We start from the raw sequence: 20,712 nt of genomic DNA, 5'->3' as shown, positions 1-20,712 counted from the left end.
AAAGCCCAGCAGGGATGAGGGGGTGTCCCCGACACATGTTGTTTGCTTGCAGCAAGTTTACCAAGCAGTCCGGCTCTCTCTGTATTACTGACCTGTCCTCTGTGTTATTTACCACTCCCCAATCTTTGTGTGGTTAGCAAACCCTGTCAGTGATGACTTTGTTATCCTCCAGTCCATTGGCGAAAACGTTAAGTAGCGTTTATTTCCCTTTGCAGGTCGGGTTTTTAACGGTTCTGCAAAACCCATCGACAAAGGCCCAACTGTTATGGCCGAGGATTTTCTCGATATTAACGGTAAGCCCGATGCAAGAAATTAAGTTGGCAAGAGATGTTGAGCGCATGATCTAAGGGGCAGGGACCGTGTCTTCCTGTGTGTTGGGATGACAGTGAGTGGCTCTCCAGCTGTCAATCATAGCAGAGAGGCCAAGGAGAATAGGTCCATCGATGGCTATTAGACAAGATGGGCAGGGATGCAACCTCATGCTTCTGGGTGTCCCTAAACCTCTGACTGCCAGAAGCTGGGACTGGACGACGGGGGACAGATCACTCAATAACCGCACTGTTTTGTGCATTCTTTCTGAATAGGGTGACCAGCTGTCCCGTTTTTAAAGGGACTGTCCCATTTTTTGGGACTTTTTCTTATATAGGCGCCTATTACCCCCCACGCCCGTCACCAACGTTTTTTCACAGTTGCTATCTGGAAACCCTATTCTGAAGCACCTGGCATTGGCCACTGTCGGCAGACAGGATACTGGTCTAGATGGACCATTGGTCTGACCCAGTCTGGCTGTTCTTATGTTTGTACTTTGCAAAGGGGGGCAGGCAGATCCCAATTTTACAGGTGGGGAAACTGAGACTGAGACGGGCCATGACTCGACCAAGATTACAGAGCAAGTCAGTGGCAGATCCAAAGAACCCAGGTCTCCTGGCTACCAATGGCCAGACCCTAGTCCCTGGACTACTAAGCCAGCACTAAAGGTTTCAGATCACGTTAGCGAGAGGCTGCTGGGCTTGAATTTGACCAAGTTACCAAGGTTTTTTTATTCATAGGTAATAAATTCCAATGTGAACAGTTATTTTTGTGAACAAGTAACCATTGTACTTTGGTGTTTGCAATACAAACATTGCAGCACTGGGCTTGTGCATGAGACTCTGCAGGTGAAATTGTCTAGGGACTGACAAGAAGGACCAATTAAATGGACCAAGCTGTTTTAATTGCCCAAGCCAAGTGAAGGGTAAGAAGGGAACTGATGTCAGTGGGGAGATCTTCCTGGCCAGTGTGAGTTAGATGAGGCTCCAAAGAACAGTGTTGCCTCTTTGGTCCCGGGGGTTAGCCAACATCCGGGGCCTTGCTGGGCTGTTTCGGTGAGGATGAGAAATCGAAGCTTGGACTCGGGTATGTTCTTTGGTGAAGGGCTGTTTGTTTACAAAAACTGTACGCAGAGTCCTGCTTCCCAGAGCACAGTGGGAACAAACAGGAACAGGTTCCCTGCTCGGAAATCCCTGACTGCCCCTCCAGCCAGCTCTGTGCCCAAGAAGCTTTGTCTCTCTGTTTCCTCTCTGCATCACACTCACAACACCTCCCTCTGCCTCCAACACCCACAACCCGCAATCAATAGTCAATCAAAGAGTCAGCCTAGGGCGATTGTGGAATCTTAGTCACTGGAGGTTTTAAAGAGCAAGTTAGACAAACACTTGTCGGGGATGGTCTGACTCTAGATAATCCTTAGTCCTGCCCTGAGTGCAGGGGATTGGACTAGAAAGACTCGAGGGTCCTTCCAGGCCTATGATTCTATGAATATCCAGCCTCTGCCTTTGCAATCAGCGAAACCTCATTGAATCTAACGGGGTTAGCTCTGTGCTGCCATGCGGCCTGTTGCCTTGCACGGTTGCAGCTGTTTTTACTACGTAAAGGGGCTTGATTGTTCCGTCTGTTGAGTCAGGTGGAGAGCCTGGCACCACTGGCTTTAACAAGGTATGTGATTGTCTTTGGATCTAAGGGCTTGTCTACACTGAAATGCTGCAGCTGCACTGATGCAGCCCTTCAGGGAAGCCGCTACCTACGCCAATGGGCGAGGTTCTCCCGCTGTTGTAGGCGCTCCACCGCCCTGAGAGACGGTAGCTAAGTCCGCATGAGAATTCTCCCGTCGACCTAACGCTGTCTACAACAGGGGCTAGGTCGGTGTAACTGCGTCACTCTAGGGTGTGGATTTCTCACACCTCTAAGTGTAGTTATACCGACCTAATTTCCTGGTAGCCCAGGTCATAGACTCATCTGATAGCGACCATTGGCACATTTCAATGTAACAGTATGTTAGGTTTCTCAGTTCCATTCAGCAGTAGTAATCTGAGGTGGTGTTAGAGCCAGAAGCCCTTATGTAGCTTTTATTCAGGCAAAACCTCCTTCCGTGAAGCTGAGTGAGGTCTACACGACTTGGCCAATGAACCTCTAACAACAGCCGGCTCTTTACTACCTTCAGCTATGTGCTTGCAGCTCCCACTGACTTCACTAGCATAACCCACCGTGGAACAGCCCCCGATGGGCCCCCGGTTGAAATGACACCACTGTGTGGGTCATCTCTGGGGACTGAACCTGCGTCTAAAAGCACAAACCTCACTGCTTGATCTAAAAGGCCCAGTCTGTTAGTTCAGAGGCGGTAGCAGACTCATAACCTCTATATGGCCCAGCCACTGGGGAGATCTGGAACTGTGTCCTTCCTGCCATGGTTACATTTACATGGGTGTACCTGAGGGGGGGCGATGTCAGCCTCCAGGGGGCACATTTACACACATGGGCGTCTAAGTGATGCCTGTGTAATAACACACAGGCTGCCCCCAGGGACCTGGATTCCTGCCCACCTGACGGGACTGCTCAGTCACCTGATCACCCTCATGCAACCCCTGCCCTATAGATTTTAAGGGGCCATTGTCCAGGTCAGCAGACCCAGAACGACACTCATCTTTCTGGGCCCTTCTCTCTCTCTCTTTGGACTATTTTCCCCCTCTATGTGAGGTTTTTGTATTTTTTCATATCTAACAGTTCATTTCCCTATCCCCACAAAACCATCCAGGTCTCTTAAGTGACCCTACAATAACAAATCAGGTCCATGAGTGTCCCATGCAATAACCCCTTCCTGCCTTCTTGCTTCAGGTCAGCCTATCAACCCGCATGGTCGCATATACCCTGAGGAGATGATCCAGACTGGCATCTCGCCCATCGACGTCATGAACAGCATCGCCAGGGGGCAGAAGATCCCCATCTTCTCTGCTGCTGGACTTCCTCACAACGAGGTAGGACCTCGTCTTTCTGCCCATCCCTCCCTGTCCCCTTCTGCAGCAGGGGCGGCCAGGACACGTAGGGCGAGGGCGGACCCGTCGCTACTTTATGCTAACATCAGACGTGCTGGATGTTGGGTTCTCGTGGCATTGCAAGTGCTGGGACCACCGGGCCCCCGGTAACCATGGACGTTTCTTGCAGAGAGGGGTGGCTGGCCCGGGGGATTGGTAATGGTGGCCACAGTTTGAACCCCGTGTTCCTAGCTGGCCCAGTTCGCCCTTCCCAACAGCTGTCCTTCATTGGCTGGCTGTGAGATGCACCTCAAAGCCTCCTTTGCCAGCAGGCCAGCAAAGAACCCCCCAGCACCACTGAATCCCCCCCCCACCCCCGGCTGGCAGCCTCAACAGGGGTGCCAAAAACTGGGTGGGCCCTGAAGAGTGAACAAGACCTTAGAGAAGGTCCTTCTGAGTCAGAGCTGAGACCCCGGGCAGAGCCGTGTGTGTGTGAGAAGCCTGCCCTGGCTCTGCCTTGTGTGCTGCCTGCCCTGTGTGGCACCTGGCTGCACGCCCAGGCTGTCGCCATGACACCATCTACAATCCATCCATTCGTATTGCTGCTCTGCAGCAGGTTCTGCAGGCAGGGTGCTGGCCTGGCACTCAGGAGACCTTGGTTCTAGGCCCAGCTCCGACCTGCTGGGTGACATCCAGCAAGTGGCTTCTCCTTCCACCCTTGTCTCTCCTAGAATCATAGAATATCAGGGTTGGAAGGGACCTCAGGAGGTATCTAGTCCAACCCCCTGCTCAAAGCAGGACCAATCCCAACTAAATCATCCCAGCCAGGGCTTTGTCAAGCCAGGCCTTAAAAACCTCTAAGGAAGAAGATCCCACCACCTCCCTAGGTAACCCATTCCAGTGCTTCACCACCCTCTTAGTGAAAAAGTTTTTCCTAATATCCAACCTAAACCTCCCCCACTGTAACTTGAGCCCATTGCTCCTTGTTCTGTCATCTGGTACCACTGAGAACAGCCAAGCTCCATTCAATCAGGGAACAGAGCACATCATGTGACCCAGCTGGGCCTCCACACACCACAAGTAAGAAACAGCGAAAGCTCGGAGCAAACATTTTGTAAGTGTTGCACTGGCTGAAGGCCTGTGGTCCGAACGGTTCAGCAAGTCTTTAGGAAGAACAGGTGTGTTTGCAGGAATTATTTCCCAAACAGTTTCAGGCTCAGTACTAAGTGACTAATCTCTACAATGGACAGTTTGACCAGCTGTAAAAGCACAGTGTTTTCCTAAGGGAAGGCCTATGTAAGCAAGATACATCAGGAATTTTGGATTCAGTGCCCTACTCTGTGGGCAAGCCACTTCCCTGCTCTGTGCCTCAGTTTCCCCAACTGTAAAATGGGGTTAATGCTACCACACCTACTTTTATGAAACACCTTGAGGTGATAATAATATATAACAAATGGAAGAAAGGGGAAGTTGACAACAATCTATCAGTCAGAAGCTAGGACGTATAGAAAATTGATAAGGGAGGCATAGAGAAATCTATGGCCAGCAGAGTTAAGAACAACAAGAAGGAGTTTTTAAAGTATATTAGGGACAAAAAAATACACATGTAAACAGTAGAATTATCAATAATAATGCAGAAAAGGCAGACGTGTTCAAAATATTTCTGTTCTGCATTTGGAAAAAACAGATGATGTGATCTCATTATATGATGATGATAACTCTCTTTCCATTCCACTGGTATATCAGGAGGCTGTTACACAGCAGCTATTAAAGTCAGACACTTAAATCAGAAGGTCAGGATAATTTACATCCCAGAGTTTTAAAAGAGCTGGCTGAGGAGATCACTGGATCATTAATGTTCATTTTCAATAAGTGTTGGAACAGTGGAGAACTTTCAAAAGCTAATGTGGTGCCAATATTTTAACAGGGTAAACAGGATGACCCAGATAATTCTAGGCCTATCAGCCTGACATCAATCCTAGGCAAAATAATGGAGTAGCTGATATGGGACTCAATAAAAAATTAAAAGAGAGTAATATAATGAATGTCAATCAACATGGGTTTATGGGAAATAGATCCTACCAAACTAACTTGATATCTGTATTTGATTATATTACAAGTTTGGTTGATAAAGGTAACAGTTCTGACATTATGCACTTAGACTTCTGTAAGGCGCGTGACTTGGTATCGCACAACATTCTGATTAAAAACACTAGAATGATATAAAATGAACATGGCGCTTGTGAAATGGATTAAAAGCCAGCTAATGGAGAGGTCTCAAAATATAACTGTAACGGGGAAATCATCATCAAGCAGGTGTGTTTCTAGTGAGGTCCCACAGTCATCTAGGCTACACCATTTTAAACATTTTTATCAACGAGAAGAAAACATAAAATCATCACTGGTAAAGTTTGCAGATGACACAAAAATTGGGGTAGTGGGAAATAATGAAGACGAGATCAGTGAGTAATACAGAGCAATTTAGATTGTTTGGTAAACTGGGCACAGGTAAATGATATGCATTTTAATACAGCTGCATGCAGAAGAATGGCCATATTGGGTAAGACCAATGATCCAGCTAGCCCAGTATCCAGGCTTCAGACAGTGATCAATGCCAAATGCTTCAGAGAGAATGAACGGAACAAGGCAATTAGTGAGTGATCCATCCCCTATTGTCCACTCCCAGCTTCTGGCAGCCAGAAGTTAGGGACAGCCAGAGCATAGGGTTGCACCTCAGACAATCTTGACTAATAGCCATTGCTGGACCTATCCTCCAGGAATTTATCTAATTCTTTTTTGAGCCCAGTTATAGCTTTGGCCGTCACAACATCTCCTGGCAAGGAGTTCCGCAGGGTGACTACATCGTGTGAAGATGTACGTCCTTAGGTTCGTTTTAAACCTGTTGCCTGTTCATTTCATTGGGTGACCCCTGGTTCCTACAAATATATACCTCTAGGAACAAATAATTTAGGCTATACTTACATGATGGGGGACTCTATCCTGGGAAGCAGTGACTTGGAACAAGATTTGGGGATCGTGGTGGATAATCAGCTGAACAGGAGCTCCCAGTGTGATGCTGAGGCCAAAGGGCTAATGTGATCCTGGGATGCATAAATGGGAATCTTGAGTAAAAGAGGTTATTTGACCTCTGTATTTGGCACTAGTGTAACCACTGCTGCAATCCTGTGTCCCGGTCTGGTGCCCACAGTTCAAGAAGGATGTGGATAAATTGGAGAAGGGTTCAGAGAAGAGCTGCGAGAATGATGAAAGGATCAGAAAACTGCCTTATAGTGATGGGCCCAAGGAGCTCAGTCTATTTAGTGGAACAAAGAGAAGGTTAAAGGTGGAGTGATCACAGTCTATAAATACCTACATGGGGAACAAATATTTGATAATTGTCTCTTCAGTCTAGCAGACAAAGGTCTGACACGATCCAGCAGCTGGAAGCTGAAGCTAGACACATTCAGACGGGCAATACGGCGTGCATTTTGAACAGGAGAGTAATTAACCATTGGAACAATGTACCAGGTGTTGTGGTGGACTATCCATCGCTGGCAAATTTTAAATCAAGACTGGCAGTTTGTCTAAAAGCTCGGCTCTAGGGATTACTGTGGGGCCAGTCTCTGGCCTGGGCTAGGCAGGAGGTCAGACTAGATGATCACGATGGTCCCTTCTGGCCTTGGGATCTATGAGATTCCGCATGGAAGATGAAAGATGTTGTTTTTGTTTGTATCTCTCTGCACCTCCGGCACCAGTGCCCGCACTCATCGGCCAATCTCTAAAAACCAGACCTGGGTTTGGAAGGGCAGGGTCTCCTGAGCTCTATGCACTGAGCCCAGCAAGGCCATCAAAGCCAGTGAGAGCCGAAGCCGGGCTGCGCTAGAAACGTCAAGTGGAGTTTGTGCTGAAATGCCAAGCTGCATCAGCCCCGATCAGAACCACTCGGTCGTGAACTTTGATGAACTCGAAATATCAGGTTGATCTATAAATGCAACTGGTGCTGCTGCTTTGGCAACGAACCGGAGATCCGCGGCCCAAGAGGTAATCAACCAACTTCCTCCTCTGACAGCAGCCGCACACGCCAGCCAGAGCGAGACAGTGATGCAATCGGATGGAAAACCTGGCCTGACAGATCGGGAGTGACAGACGAAAGTTAATATAATAAAGTCAGGGCCCAGTGCAATGGATGCTGCGGCAGCGCAAGCCAGAGGTGGGGAGGGATCCAGGAGCAGAGCCGGCCGATAAAGGAGGGCAAGGAAATAGCTTCCACCTCAGCCCCTCTTTTTTGGAGATCAGGGGGCACTAGTAGGCCTGGGTCCCTGTTTTAAAGCCAGGCCTCCAATTGGTGCTACCATGATTCTGAAGCGGATTGAAAGGCAGAGTTAGTGGAGCAGATGCCCATGGTGGGTACTTACAGGAAGGATCAGGTTAGAGCATGAACTCTCATTACAGGGAGCGAGTTATAGGTCCTTCCCCACCCGCCATAACTGCCCTCTGCCCCCCATCCTCCATCACTTCCCTCTGCCTTCCCCCCACCCTCCATCCTCCATCACTGCCCCCCACCTTCCCCTCACACACCACCCAGTTCCCAACAAGGTCCCACCCCATTAGCAGAACAAGTATTATCAACCCGGTGCAGGGCATCGGCGAAGCTGCCGGCTGTCTGATGGGAAAGCAGCCCCCTGAGCCCTGGCCTGGACAAGGGCAGTGAGTGCAGGTCAGGCGGGCCGACTTGGTGGGGAGCGCCCTCCCTCCGTAATACACCTAATAGCAACAAAACTGTACAGCACCTGGCGTGTTGGGAACAGCACAGCCAGGTCTGAGCAGGGCTCTCCCCTCCTGCGTCACCGGCTCCCCAGGCTTTTCAGCTCGTGTTTCTAGCTGGAGCTCCTGCCTTTTTGGTACCAGCTGTTTAAATGCAGGCCGCAAGAGATGGGACAGGCCATGGAACTATACTCTTCTAGAGGCCAAGGCAGGCTCCTCCCTACGTCCATTCTCCAGGGCTTCGTCCAGCATCGGTTTCAACAGCCCAACCATCTATCCCTCTTCTGCAGCCTACTAGATCTCACTAGGGAATGGCAGCATGAAGGCCACTAGCTCGGCTCATGCTAGGGATTGAAGACAGGCCCTTCCCAGCTGGAAGTTCGAGTTGAGCAGAAAGCCAGGCTTCAGAGCCGGGGCTGCCGCAGACTCGTCTCCTCTGTGGATCAGGCACAGAGGCAGGCAGACACATGACCCCCACAGGCCTGTGGATAATTATTATTATTATTGATGTTATTTATTATTTGTACTGCCTGCAAACCCTAGTCATGGGCCAGGGCCTCACCGCGCCAGGCCCTCGCTGCGCCAGGTGCTGGACAAACACAGAAGAAAATGTTAGTCCCTGCCCTGAAGAGCTCACAGTGTAAGACAAGAGACAACAGATGGATACAGAGAGATGGTGGCGTACAAGGAAACAATCACAGAATCACAGGACTGGAAGGGACCTCGAGAGGTCTTCTAATCCAGTCCCCTGCACTCATGGCAGGACTAAGGATTATCTAGAGCATCCCTGACAGGGGTTTGTCTAACTTGTTTTTAAAAACCTTCAGTGACCGAGATTCCACAACCTCCCATGGCAATTTATTCCAGTGCTTAACCACCCTGACAGGAAGATTTTTCTAATGTCCAACCTAAACCTCCCTTGCTTCAGTTTAAGCCCATTGCTTCTTGTGCTACCTCAGAGGCAGTATTAGCCAGCAGGAAGGCCGGGGTCCCGTTTTTTGTACGTATTGCTGCAAAGGAGCATTTCGGGGTGGGGGGAGGGGGAGGGGGAGGAGGTTCAGGGCTGTTTACGAGGAACTCCTCCCCAGCACGTGGAGCAGCAGGGGAGGAAGCACCAAGGGGCTTCTCTGAAAATGTAACAAGTGGGTGCTGGTGACAGACATCAGGAGCCGTTTGGAGATGAGCTTCGACATCTCAGTAGTAGAGAGGTGGTAGGAAGGATGAGGATTGGCCAGGTGGGGCCCTGACTGTGAAAACAAGCAGCTGGTGTTGGATGCTAGAGAAGGGGGAGGCAGTGGAGGGAGGCAAAGACAGGGGTGACGTGGTCACAGTGCCAGGCTAGGAAAACCACTTTTGCCGCCATCCTCTGCGTGGAGCTGAGCGGGGCCAGGCTGCCGTTGTCCAGGCCAGAGAGAAGGCTGCTGCAGCAGTCAAAAGACGCCCGGCGATGGGAGTTCTGGCTGTGCGGAGGGACAGGAACGGCCGTATCATAGAGACACGGCACAGGCAGAATCAGCAAGGGTGAGCCGTAGCTGGAGGTGGGGACCTAGAGAGATGGCCGAGCCAAAGGGGGCGCCCGGTTCTGCACCTGAGTGACAGGCAGGACGGTGGTGGTGGTGTCCACGATGCTGGAGAACGGCAGTGCTTGGGAGGAGATTAGGATTCAGCCTCCATTTTCCTTTCCTTAGCAACATCCTGTGACTCAGCCCTCTTCTGTTACCTCCCTCAAATACTCCCAGAGGCAGTTTCCATGCTCCCCCTGGCTCTGTATTTGCTGTGGTTTGACCAAGCTTCAGTCTCCGTCAGCCAAATTCTTCGCTGGCGTAACGCGGCTGGCTTCCGTGGAGTTACGCCAGCATGCAGTTTGGCCCCCGGATCTGAGATGGGCCGGATCCAGAGCCCAAGTGAGCTGGCGGCCTGGGCGTCGGGCTCTGAGGCCGGGCTGAGGTGCCCGTCTCTGGGTCTGAGCCCTGCGTCTCTCCCCCGCCGCAGATCGCCGCACAGATCTGTAGACAGGCCGGCCTGGTGAAAAAGTCCAAGGATGTGATGGACTATCACGAAGACAACTTTGCCATCGTCTTCGCAGCCATGGGGGTGAGTCCAACCGGGGGCTGGTGGGGACGGCGCAGGCCTCCCAGCTCCGTGCAGGGCCTTGCCTCAGGCAGCAGGTCCCGGGGCGAAGGGCTGGGGACAGTCTCAGCAACACAGGCTGCTGGGAGGGTGTCTCACCAGCTGGGCCCCTTGCAGCCCCATGTAGCAAGGCTCTGAGGGTGCCCTGGACTAGGGGTTTGGGTCAAACCCAGAGCCAGGTGTCCAGACCTTGGCTGGGGACCTGGGGGTCACAGTCATCGTGCTGGGGCTGGGTTCGGAGACAAATCTGGGGAGCTCGGGCTCAGGGCTGAGTCTGGGGCTGAGCTTTGGGATCAGCCAGGGCCCTCGGGCAGGGGCATCCCTGCGGCCCAGGGTTTGGGGCTGAGCCCAGGCCAGCGGGTTCGGGGACAGCCCAGCCACTGGAGGGTCAGCACGAGCGTGGGAGGATCCGACGTCCTGCCTTGGTCTCAGGGCCAAGGGCTTTGAGAACTGCTCCTCGGCGGAGCGAGTGGTCAGTGGGGAAACAGGCTAAGCCCTGGAACTGCCTCCCGGCCCTCTCGGGCTGGACCCGGGGCCAGGGAGAATCCCCCCTGTAAAGAGCCGGGTGGTCGAGATCGGCAGCACTGTGCTCCCCCCTGCTGGACAGCTGTGTCCTTGCAACCTGCTCTGCTCCCCGGCCCCACACCGCTCCCTGCCCCTGGCACCGGCTGCTTCCTCCAGAGACGGTGCCCGGCGACCCAGCGCCACGCGGAGAGGTGCCCTGCAGCCAGGCCAGTGCCCCGAGGCGCTCCGTGCCACAGCAGCCTGCCCCATCCTGGCAGGCCCTTGTGCTGCGTCCCCAGGGCGACATGGGCCCAGAGGAGTAAGAGCAGAAAGGAATTAAAAGAGACAAGTTATACTGAAGAGGCTGGGGTGGGAACCAGAGTCTGGGACTCAGGACACCTGGGTTCTAGTCCCTGCTCTGACTCCCTGTGGGACTGTGGGTGAGTCCCTGCCCTCCCCTGGCCTCAGTTTCCCCATCGCTACAATGGGGACTGTTGTGTTGCTCAGCCCCGCCCCGCTGTGGATGTGATTGACAGGTGAACATGGAAACTGCCCGTTTCTTCAAGTCGGACTTCGAGGAGAACGGCTCCATGGAGAACGTGTGCCTCTTCCTGAACCTCGCCAATGACCCCACGTGAGTACAGCCCCTGCCTGCCATCAAGAGAACTGCACCAGATCAGGCCCCATTAACCATAACACGCCCAGCCCCCTGCCTTTTGTTCTGCACGTGTGCAGCGCCTAGAGCAACGGGGTGCAGTCCATGGCTGGGGTGCCTGAACACTACCGTAATACACCTAATAGCAACAAAACTGTACAGCACCTAGCGCAACGGGGTGAAGTCCATGGCTGGGCTCCTGGGCACTACCGTAATACACCTAATAGCAACAAAACTGTACAGCACCTAGCGCAACGGGATGCATCCATGGCTGGGGCTCCTGGGCACTACCGTAATACATCTAACAGCAATAAAACTGTACAGTGCCCAGCGCAACGGGATGCGTCCATGGCTGGGGCTCCTGGGCACTACCGTAATACAGCTAATAGCAATTAAGTCGTACAGCGCCAAGCACGATGGGGTCCTGGTCTATGTCAGGGTTGCCTGGGCCCTATTGTAGTACAAATAATTAAAGATACTGAGACCTGGGCGGCTACAGGCATCCTCGTCTTGGCTCTGATCTCCCTCACTGTGGTGTAAAGCTGGAGTAACCCTGTGGAAGTTGATGGAATTGCTCCGGTGTAAGTGAGAGGAGGATCAGAGCCACTGGGCCTAGTTATCTCTGGAGTAATTCTACTGAGGTCAGTAGGCCCAATCCCCCATTGCATTATGGGCCCAAATGCCACTCTGGAGAGGAGCTCCTCTCTTTGGGCGGAGCTCACACTCCTCTTCCGTACGGTTCATGCCACATGGGTGCTACAGATCGGGCAGCCCTCCTCCTGCATCAGGAGGAAACCACCGGTAACTAGAAGGTGCCTCCACTCCTGCCAGGGGCACCAGTCCTGCTGAGGGGCCAATCTAGCATTGACTCCAATGGGAGCAGAGCCTCGGCTCCCCTTGACTCCAGCTAGAGTGGATGCTGCCCGGCCCCTTGCAGATTTCAAGCCCTTTCGCAATGCCCATCCCCATTCCCCCTCATCCCTTTGCTGGGTGGGGCGGCTAGGACACATTGCAATGCAGCCTGGTGGCCAGTGGCGGAGAGGGAACACAGCCAAGGGTTGGCTCACCCAGATCAGGGTCCCTGCCATGCCAGGGGATGGCCCAGTTCCTACTGAGAGTGTAGCATACGGGCTGGTGTGCGTACGCGGCTGCCCTCTGCTAGATAGACTCAGCACTGCTCCCCGGCATGTCCTAGCCCAGCTGCGGCTCCCAGCAAGGGGAGCCTCATCTCCTAGCTCAGTGGGGAGGGGCTGGTTTGCGGGGCAGGAGGTTCTGGCCTCGCTCTGCATGGCCCAGGGGTGCAGCCGTGCCGTTCCAGCTCCCCGCCGGTGTGTGCCGATGCTGTCCGCAGGCTTGGGGTGCTCGCCATTGGGGGAAGGGGAACTACGAGGTGAGCGAGAGCGGGGCCATCTGATGCCCAGAGAGGATTGGCCCCCTGGTAACCTGGTCTCTCGGGGGAACGGCGTGGCTGTGGTGAACGCGCTTTCAGGGGACGTCCCAGACCAGCCTCCGCTACCGGCCGTCTCCTCCCGCAGGATCGAGCGCATCATCACCCCGCGCCTGGCGCTGACCACCGCCGAGTTCCTGGCCTACCAGTGCGAGAAGCATGTCCTGGTGATCCTGACCGACATGAGCTCCTACGCCGAGGCCCTGCGGGAGGTCAGTACGGCGACGCCTCCCATCCTGATGCCGCAGCTGGACTCAGGCCCCAGCCTTCCCAGGAGCTGGAGGCGCCTGTGAACGGGCCGCACTGGGTCCCACTGCCCAGGGAGGGCCAGACTGTCCCCGGCGATCAGCTCCCAGCAACTCCCACTGGGGCAGGTGAACAAGCAGCGGGAGCTGCCGGGAGCTGAGGCCTTCATCAAACCCAGTCGCTTCCTTTGAGCTCCTAAATGAGAGACAAATGCTTTGGAGACTCTGCTCCAAACGGGAAACTCAGGGGTGATGTGACCCTGTTCCCCTGCCTGTGTCAGGCTCCCGTCCACTCCCTTCCAGCTGCTCCCATCCCCCTCCCGACACACATCGTCACATACACCCGGGGGGGTGGGGGCTGGCAGGTTGGGGTGAACGCGGCCAACTCTCTCCCACAACCTTCTGGGACTCGCTTTCCTCACTACGCTCCTTCCTTCTGGCTCCTCGGGCCTCACCCCCCGGCTGCACCCGGCATCCAACGGCCGCAGGGTAACGTGCATTGCAGGGCGCTGGGGAAGGGGAAAGTGACTCCAGTCCACGCTTGCCTCTGTCCTGGGGCTACATTCGTGGTTCCCGTCGGGTGTCCTCCCTCGGGCCCTGAACCTGGAGATGGCTAATCTGAGCAAACCGCCTGGCTGGCAGCCCAGTGACCAGCCAGCGAGGGGTCCTAGGCAGTGCCAAGGGTTTTCGGAGGCATCGTGGCAAAGGCGAGTTTTCAGGAGGGGTTTGAAGGAGAACAGAGGTGGCTCTGTGGGTGTTGCTGGGGAGCTCCTCCCGAGCGCGAGGGGCGGCAGGGGGGAAACGCAAGGGGGCTGGTGTGAAAACTTGCCGGGTGGACGATGGTGGCGCACGCCCATCGGAGCCGAGCGCCCGCAGCGTGACGGCAAAGGAGAGGTAATGGAGCCTCAGAAGCGAGGACAAGCAGCTTGTGTGCGATGCGAACAGGCCGGGAGAGCAAAGCAAGGGGGGACGGGCTCAAAGCAGCTGGCTGGGAGACTGATCTTTGCAGCAGACCCCGAATGGGTCTGAGCGGGGCAAGATGGCGTTTGTCGAGGCCGGCGAGAAGGACGCTGCACGTGGGCAGTTTTACGGTGTGGCTGCAGGAAAGGCAGAGAGAATCAGCTGGGTTTATCCATTCACACTAACAGCCCGGGCTCAATAGCTCAATCAGTCGGGCCCTGTCCTGTTACCCCTGGAGGCCCTGGGCTCGGTCCCCACGCAGTGACCCTGCCAGGGGGCATCCACCAATGGAATGGCCCGAATGCAGGTTACACCGTGCCCCCGGGTCAGCGGGCTCCCTGTGGATGGGAGGCTTTTCAAAGCTCTGGCAGAGGTGCGACCCGCTGTCCTTTGAAACATCCATCTCCGCTGGGAGGGCGGTTTCCCTTCCCGGGGGGAGAGCTGAGCTTCAGGGGCTGGGTTTTATTTTGCCGGGGCATCTTCTCGCCCCAGAGCCATTTACCTGACCCAGTAAAACAGAGCACTCAGCGATTCACATGCACCCAGCCCCAGCGAGCGCTGCTGACCAGCCCTCTCCTGAGCGAACCCGGCACTGGGGGAAGGGGCCAGCCCGCTGGATCGCAGTGGGAGGAGGACAGCATGGGTTGTCCCTCAGGCAGAAAGAAACTGGGATGAACTAAGCGCAGGGGGAACCCAAAGGCAGGGCAGGAATGCGATCCGAGGTGCGGCAGGAGCGTGCCACTGGGCAGAGAGCTGTGGAGGGGGCAGGCTCACCAGGCCTGGGGGCGGAATCGCACAGGAGGGGCGCTGCTCAGTCACTGCCCCCAGCCGGGATCCACCAGAGGGGGGCGCTGCACCTACGGAACAGCCGGGCAAGGGGAGCATCCTGCTCCGTGTCACAGACCCGGTGATGGGGCCGAAGCTGGGACAGGTCTTCCCCACGCGGCCCCTCAGCGGATCCCAGGAGGGTGGGACCCACGACCGCTGTCCTGCAGCAGTCACTCTTGCTCCTCGCTCTTCCTCTTAGGTGTCGGCAGCCAGGGAGGAGGTGCCAGGCCGCAGGGGCTTCCCTGGCTACATGTACACCGACCTGGCCACCATCTACGAGCGCGCCGGGCGCGTGGAGGGGAGGAACGGCTCCATCACGCAGATCCCCATTCTAACCATGCCCAACGACGGTGAGCGGGCACACGGCGGGCCAGCCCACGGCCCCCCCAGCAGTCAGGCCACAGGGGGTGCCGGGGGCATCAGCACGTTGCTCAGTGATTTGCTGCTGCTGCATTAGCAGCCAGGATCCCAACCGGTGGCCATGACCCACACCTGATGGGGGGAGGGATCTCAGCAGGCGGCTGTGCCTGCGCACCCGATGGGGAGGATCCCAGCAAGCTGCTGTGCCCCCATGCTCTCCCCCACATTGATTTTGATCCCTGCAGAGATGTGGGGGTGTCGAACTCAGCTGATGCCCCAGGGAGCAGGGCGAGAGCCGGTCTCCTTCAGCACCCAAAACACCAGCTGTGGGCTAATGGACACCAGCCTTCGCTTCGGCTAGCAGTGGTAGATCCTTTATCCTCTCCGCGGCCCAGCCACCAGAGGGCAGCGCTGCTCACTGACTCCTGCCTGCTGCACACAGGTCTCCCAGGGCCCTCTGGGGGACCCGGGCTGCGGCTGCTTCTCTCCTGGCGGAGCCTGGCCCTCGAGCGTAGGAGAAGCAGGAAATGGAAAGAGGGAAGCTGCTGCCCAGGCATGACTTCCGCCCCCGCCTCCCAATTCCTTATCTGAGGTCCCACAAGTTCCCCTATTCGCAAGAATCACTCAGGCTGCGGCCCTCCCTGCCACCCCCCCCCTTCCCCCCTCCAGCCGTCAGCATCCTGTCAGGAGGGAGGGGATGGTGGCCGAATGCGGCTCCAAAGTCCTTTACACTGGGCAGCGCCCTGGGGAGCTGCCAGAAGGTGGAGCCCACGTGGGCTTTTCCTGGGATTGTTCCAGGGTGGTGTTCTCCCCTGAGCTGCAGCTCTGCCCCCCACAAGCCCTGCATCCCCTGGGGCCAGCAGGAGGCCAGGCTGTTTGCACTGGGGCCCTGCATCAGCACCGGGCCCCGATCCGGCTCCCTGATCACACGGTTTCATGGCAAGCACCGAATTGTCCATCCACGGTAACATATCTGTCAGCTGGGGGCTGAGCCGTCCAGTCAGGGAGAAGCGCTGCCATGTGACTGGCATCTGTAACAATCCGTCGGGAATGGAGACGGTCCAAGAGCTAATATTTGCGCCCGCTTCCCTACCTGCCAGGGCCGGCGTCCTGGCTGAGGGTGCCGGGTGGTCTTGTGGGTGGGGTGGTCCTGCCCAGGGCAATTCCCTCAGGCCGGGCATAGGCTGGCATCCAGGGCCTGGTGAAGTGAGCCACGCCAGCTGTCAGAGGGTGGGGTCCTTGCGGCGGGGGCCCTTGGCAGGCCTCACAGGCTACCATTGGCTCTGTCTTTTCCTTCCCAGACATCACCCACCCCATCCCCGACTTGACGGGCTTCATCACGGAAGGGCAGGTGTACGTGGACAGACAGCTCCATAACAGACAGGTTCGCCGCCCCCCGAATCCGAGAGCCCCTCCTTCCGCCCGTGTCTCGGGGTGGAGCAGCGGGCTCAGGCTCTGACCGCAGCCAGGGAAACCCACTGCCAAAGGGGACGACGCCAAGGCTGGAACCGCAGGGGCGCACGGAGCCGTGGCTTTGGGGGTGCTGACTGGCTAGCGAGGGAGCACATGATAAAGAGAGGCCAGATCTACTGCCCAGGGCACAAACCTGGGTGCCAGGAACTCCACCCTTCTAACGCCAGCTGGCCACTGGCCGCTCCTGTGAGCCTGGGCGAATGGCTGTAAAACGGGGCTCACAATCCCCATCTCCTGCCGGGGTTTCTTGGGGGGGTTCACTAGCGGGTGTCCGGCCGGCACTTACCACACCCGCCGCGCAGGGCGTGCTAAGGCCATCGTGTTCGTGTGCTTTCTGCCCCCACAGATCTACCCCCCCATAAATGTGCTGCCCTCCCTCTCCCGCCTGATGAAGTCGGCCATCGGGGAGGGCATGACTCGGAAGGACCACGGTGACGTGTCCAACCAGCTGGTAAGTGCAGCAGTAGGAATAATTTGCTACGTCAGCCCCACTCACTGAGGGATTCTCCATCCCGACCCCTCTCTCCTTCCCCTTCATACGGACAGCTGGAGGCTGCCCTCAGCCACACCGGCAGTGAACCAGGGTAAGTGCGCTGACGTCCCCAGAGGAAGTATGGTCCAGTGGTTAGGGTGATAGCTTGGGACCCTCAGGTCAATTCCCTGCTCTGCCCCAGACTTCCAGCATCCTAGGATCGGGTCACTGCCTCGGTTCCTTACATGCAAATTGAAGATAACAGCCCTGCCTGGGGGATAATGGATTTCTCCCCACGCGCCCCTGTTGCGAGTTCTCCGGCACCCCATTCACCGGCCCATCCTTTCGCTCGCACCCCCAGTACGCCTGCTACGCCATAGGCAAGGACGTGCAGGCCATGAAGGCCGTGGTCGGGGAGGAGGCGCTGTCGGCCGACGACCTGCTGTACCTGGAGTTCCTGCAGAAGTTTGAGAAGCAGTTCATCGCCCAGGGTAAGGAGCCCGGCTTCCAGCTCCACGCACGGGCGCCCAGCAGGCAGGCAGAGCCCACGCGTCTGCAGCAGGGCGGGGAAGGGCGCGGCTGAAGCAAGCCACTGTGTTTGCTACAGAGGACGGGCTCGGGGTCCCCGCTGGCAGTGCCTTGGCTCGCAGGCAGGCCTGGCGGCCCGGCGCCCCCCTTCCGCAGAGAGCCCACAACCGAGTGGTGCTCAGTGCAAAGACACCCGCGGTGGAGCCGATGTCGGGCTTTGCAGGCACCGCCTACGGCCAGCTCGGGACAGCAGGGCCTGAAAGCTCCCGTCATAAAAAACTGTGTAGCCCTAGTCTCCAGAATCCCATTGTCCAGCCTGCCCCAGGGCCCCCTGGCCATTCTCCAGTCTCTCCTGGGGCCCGGGGCCCCCTGGTTGTTCTCCGGCCTCTCCCAGGGGTGCCTGGCCGTTCTCCAGCTCCTCCTGAGGCCAGGGACTCCCTAGCCATTCTCCAGACCGTCCTGGGCCCCCCTGGCCATTCTCCAGACTGTCCTGGGGCCCCCTGGCCATTCTCCAGCCCCTCCCAGGGGCCTGGGTGTCCCTGGCCATTTTCTGGGACTTAGAGGGGTGTGAGGCTCTTTAGCCCTTTCGACCCTCCTGGTGCTCTCGTATCTCTAGCCGTTCTCCAGACCAGCTTGGGGTGCAAAGGTCCATATTCATTTCTAGCCCCTCCTGGGGCCTGGTTTAGGTGCCCACCCTTGGGCCCCAGGTGTCTGCAACCAGTCTCCCAACACGCCTCTGTCCCACTCGCCAGGCCCCTACGACAACAGAACCATCTTCGAATCGCTGGACATTGGCTGGCAGCTGCTCCGCATCTTCCCGAAGGAGCTGCTAAAGCGGATCCCCGAGAGCATCCTGGCCGAGTACTACCCGCGGGAGGCCAAAGCGCCAGGCCTGCAGCACCACGACACCGCCCTGTAACCGCCTGCTCCGCTGCGGGCCAGCCCCTCGCTCAGAGCCCAGTTACCAGCTCCTGTCACCCCCTTTGGGCCCCGCGGCGGGTGTATTTATGTCAAGGAACAGCCCCTGGTACTGATGAGATGGCTCTGCGGCTGGGTGGGCTGCGTGGTATTTACTCAGCCGGCAGCTAGTGTGCTCTGTGCTGTCACAGAGTTGCTGTCCCAGCACGCCCCCTTGTGGCTGGAGGTAGTGATGCCACAGATCTGCCTCAGTTTCCCCATGGCAATTTTTGGCCTGCTCTGGCTGTAAAGGTGACTGGCCCTCTGGCCCAGCCACTGGAAAGCATTCCACTTCCTTTGGGGGGTTGCTATTATTGGAAACCAAAGGTCTTTTCAGCCAACGAGGTCCAAATCAATACCCGAAAAGAGCCCTAGAGTGCCCCCCACCCCTGTCCTGGAGTGCCTGGGTCCCTCCCTCCCAGCTCTCCTCCCTGTGCTTCTGGCTCCAGTCTGCCCAGCACGGCCACAGCCCCTGTCCCCGCTTGGCCTTAAGCCACAGCAAAGCAGCCTGTTGTACCGCACAGTCCTGCCAGGAGTCCTTCTCATGGAGAGAGATCGCTTCCCACCACCTGCCCTGGGCCAGGAATCCCGGTTTGCGCCCCCTGGCCTCAGCAGCTCCAGGCCTGACCAGCCATCGCTATTTACAATGTACCATGGGCTGGGACCCGCAACGGCGAGCGGCTAATTAACCTTCAGTAAAAAAAATGTCGGGGGAAAAAATCTGTCTCTGGCTCTTTAATTGGGACATGAGGGACCCTGTTTGGAAACGACCCCCAGCCTTTAGGGGGTGTTGAAAAAGCGCCATCCCACCCGGGTGGTCGGCTCTCACCAGCTAACCCTGCATCCCCACTTTCCAGCTGATCACAGGGCGGTCGCACAGGTTTAACTACATCAGGTCTTAGCCCGAAGGCCGTGAAGCCAAGGCCTGGCAGAGGGTGTGGGTCGGAACGAGGAAGTTCCAGCCCGTCCCGGTCTCTGGAGTTCTGCCGAGTGACATCAGAAGTGAAGGGGAGGAAAACAGGCTCCAAAAGCTGCTGGCGCTGGTTGCTCTGGAGTCATACGAGAACTTGGGGATGTCCCGGGCAATTGTGTCCACCCTGACCTGGCGCACTGGCCGGTTCCTGAGCAAAGGAACAAACGCCGTGGTGTTAGAGAAGCCTGGTGGGGCACGTGGGGGGCACAACACATATTGACGACAGCTGATGGGTTCATTGCCTGAGGCAACATGCCACTGTGTGGGCCCTTCCCACTTGGAGCCCTGCTCCTGTGGGAAGCTGGAAGTGAGCAGCGTTTTGTACATGAGGGAACATCTCAGACCTGAGCTCCATCCACCAACAGAACGTTGCATGGCCTTGGATCTGAGCAGGGGAGACTTTCCTATAAACATTGGACATGTTCAGCACAGTCCCCACTGCTGGCCTCTCCCCAGACACAGCCGGGACCAGATACTCCCGGTCCACTTTCCCTTGCAGCTCCACACGCTGCGTCTCAGCCCAAGGACAGTTACAGTACTTAGACTGGGATGCTTCTGAGATCACTGTCGGTCCATGTGGGGCTTGCAGACGCTGCCGTGACTGACGGGGCCAGGGCAGGTGGACCTGGGAGCTGAGTGGCAGAGAAGCCCGGGCCACCTGGCACGGAGGAAGAAGAGGGCACCGTACGGCTCCTGAGGGTTTGGCCTAAGACTTTATGCTCTGAAACGAACACAGCACGTATAACCCGATGCAGGGAGGCTTCGGCGCAGGGAGGCTTATGCACAGACTATTTCAAGGGGAGACGGCTCAGAAGCTGGGTGGAGCCTGGGCTCCGCCAGCCGCTCGGCTGCTGTGGACTTGTGATGAAATCAAGCCCAGCACTAATGAGTGAGGTGCCCATTGCCAGTACTTAGTGTCAGGGAACAGGGCCTGCAGCAGAGCCCGTCTCCGGGCTACCGAACGAACACAGCTGGCCTGGAGTCAGCTGCCTGATGGGTGCACCGCCTGGCTGGCCGGTGGGAGGAGGCAGCAGACCGGCTTCTAAACCCAGCAGCAGCAGTTCAGTGGCTGCTCAAAGCGCTCACCCAGGGCTGTGATAGCTCCTGTGCTTGCCTTGGTCCAACCTTG

The 20,712-nt window shown here is 56.5% G+C and overlaps 1 protein-coding gene across 1 annotated transcript in view; it reads left to right on the top strand.

Annotated features, from left to right (window-relative positions):
* The window catches only part of ATP6V1B1 (ATPase H+ transporting V1 subunit B1), a 75,547-nt gene extending 56,230 nt beyond the window's left edge, over positions 1–19,317 (top strand). The window contains exons 5-14 of the mRNA XM_045019023.1: positions 216–293; positions 3,151–3,290; positions 10,044–10,145; positions 11,222–11,319; positions 12,876–12,999; positions 15,020–15,170; positions 16,482–16,564; positions 17,000–17,104; positions 17,487–17,616; positions 18,406–19,317. Coding sequence (XP_044874958.1) covers positions 216–293; positions 3,151–3,290; positions 10,044–10,145; positions 11,222–11,319; positions 12,876–12,999; positions 15,020–15,170; positions 16,482–16,564; positions 17,000–17,104; positions 17,487–17,616; positions 18,406–18,572 — 1,178 coding nt within the window. The 3' untranslated portion in view covers positions 18,573–19,317. The remainder of the gene's footprint in view (positions 1–215; positions 294–3,150; positions 3,291–10,043; positions 10,146–11,221; positions 11,320–12,875; positions 13,000–15,019; positions 15,171–16,481; positions 16,565–16,999; positions 17,105–17,486; positions 17,617–18,405) is intronic.
* Positions 19,318–20,712: the final 1,395 nt, after the last annotated feature.

This window comes from Mauremys mutica, chromosome 5, assembly GCF_020497125.1.
Source record: "Mauremys mutica isolate MM-2020 ecotype Southern chromosome 5, ASM2049712v1, whole genome shotgun sequence".
Taxonomy (NCBI): domain Eukaryota; kingdom Metazoa; phylum Chordata; order Testudines; family Geoemydidae; genus Mauremys; species Mauremys mutica.
This window is presented reverse-complemented; position numbering and strand designations above follow the sequence as displayed.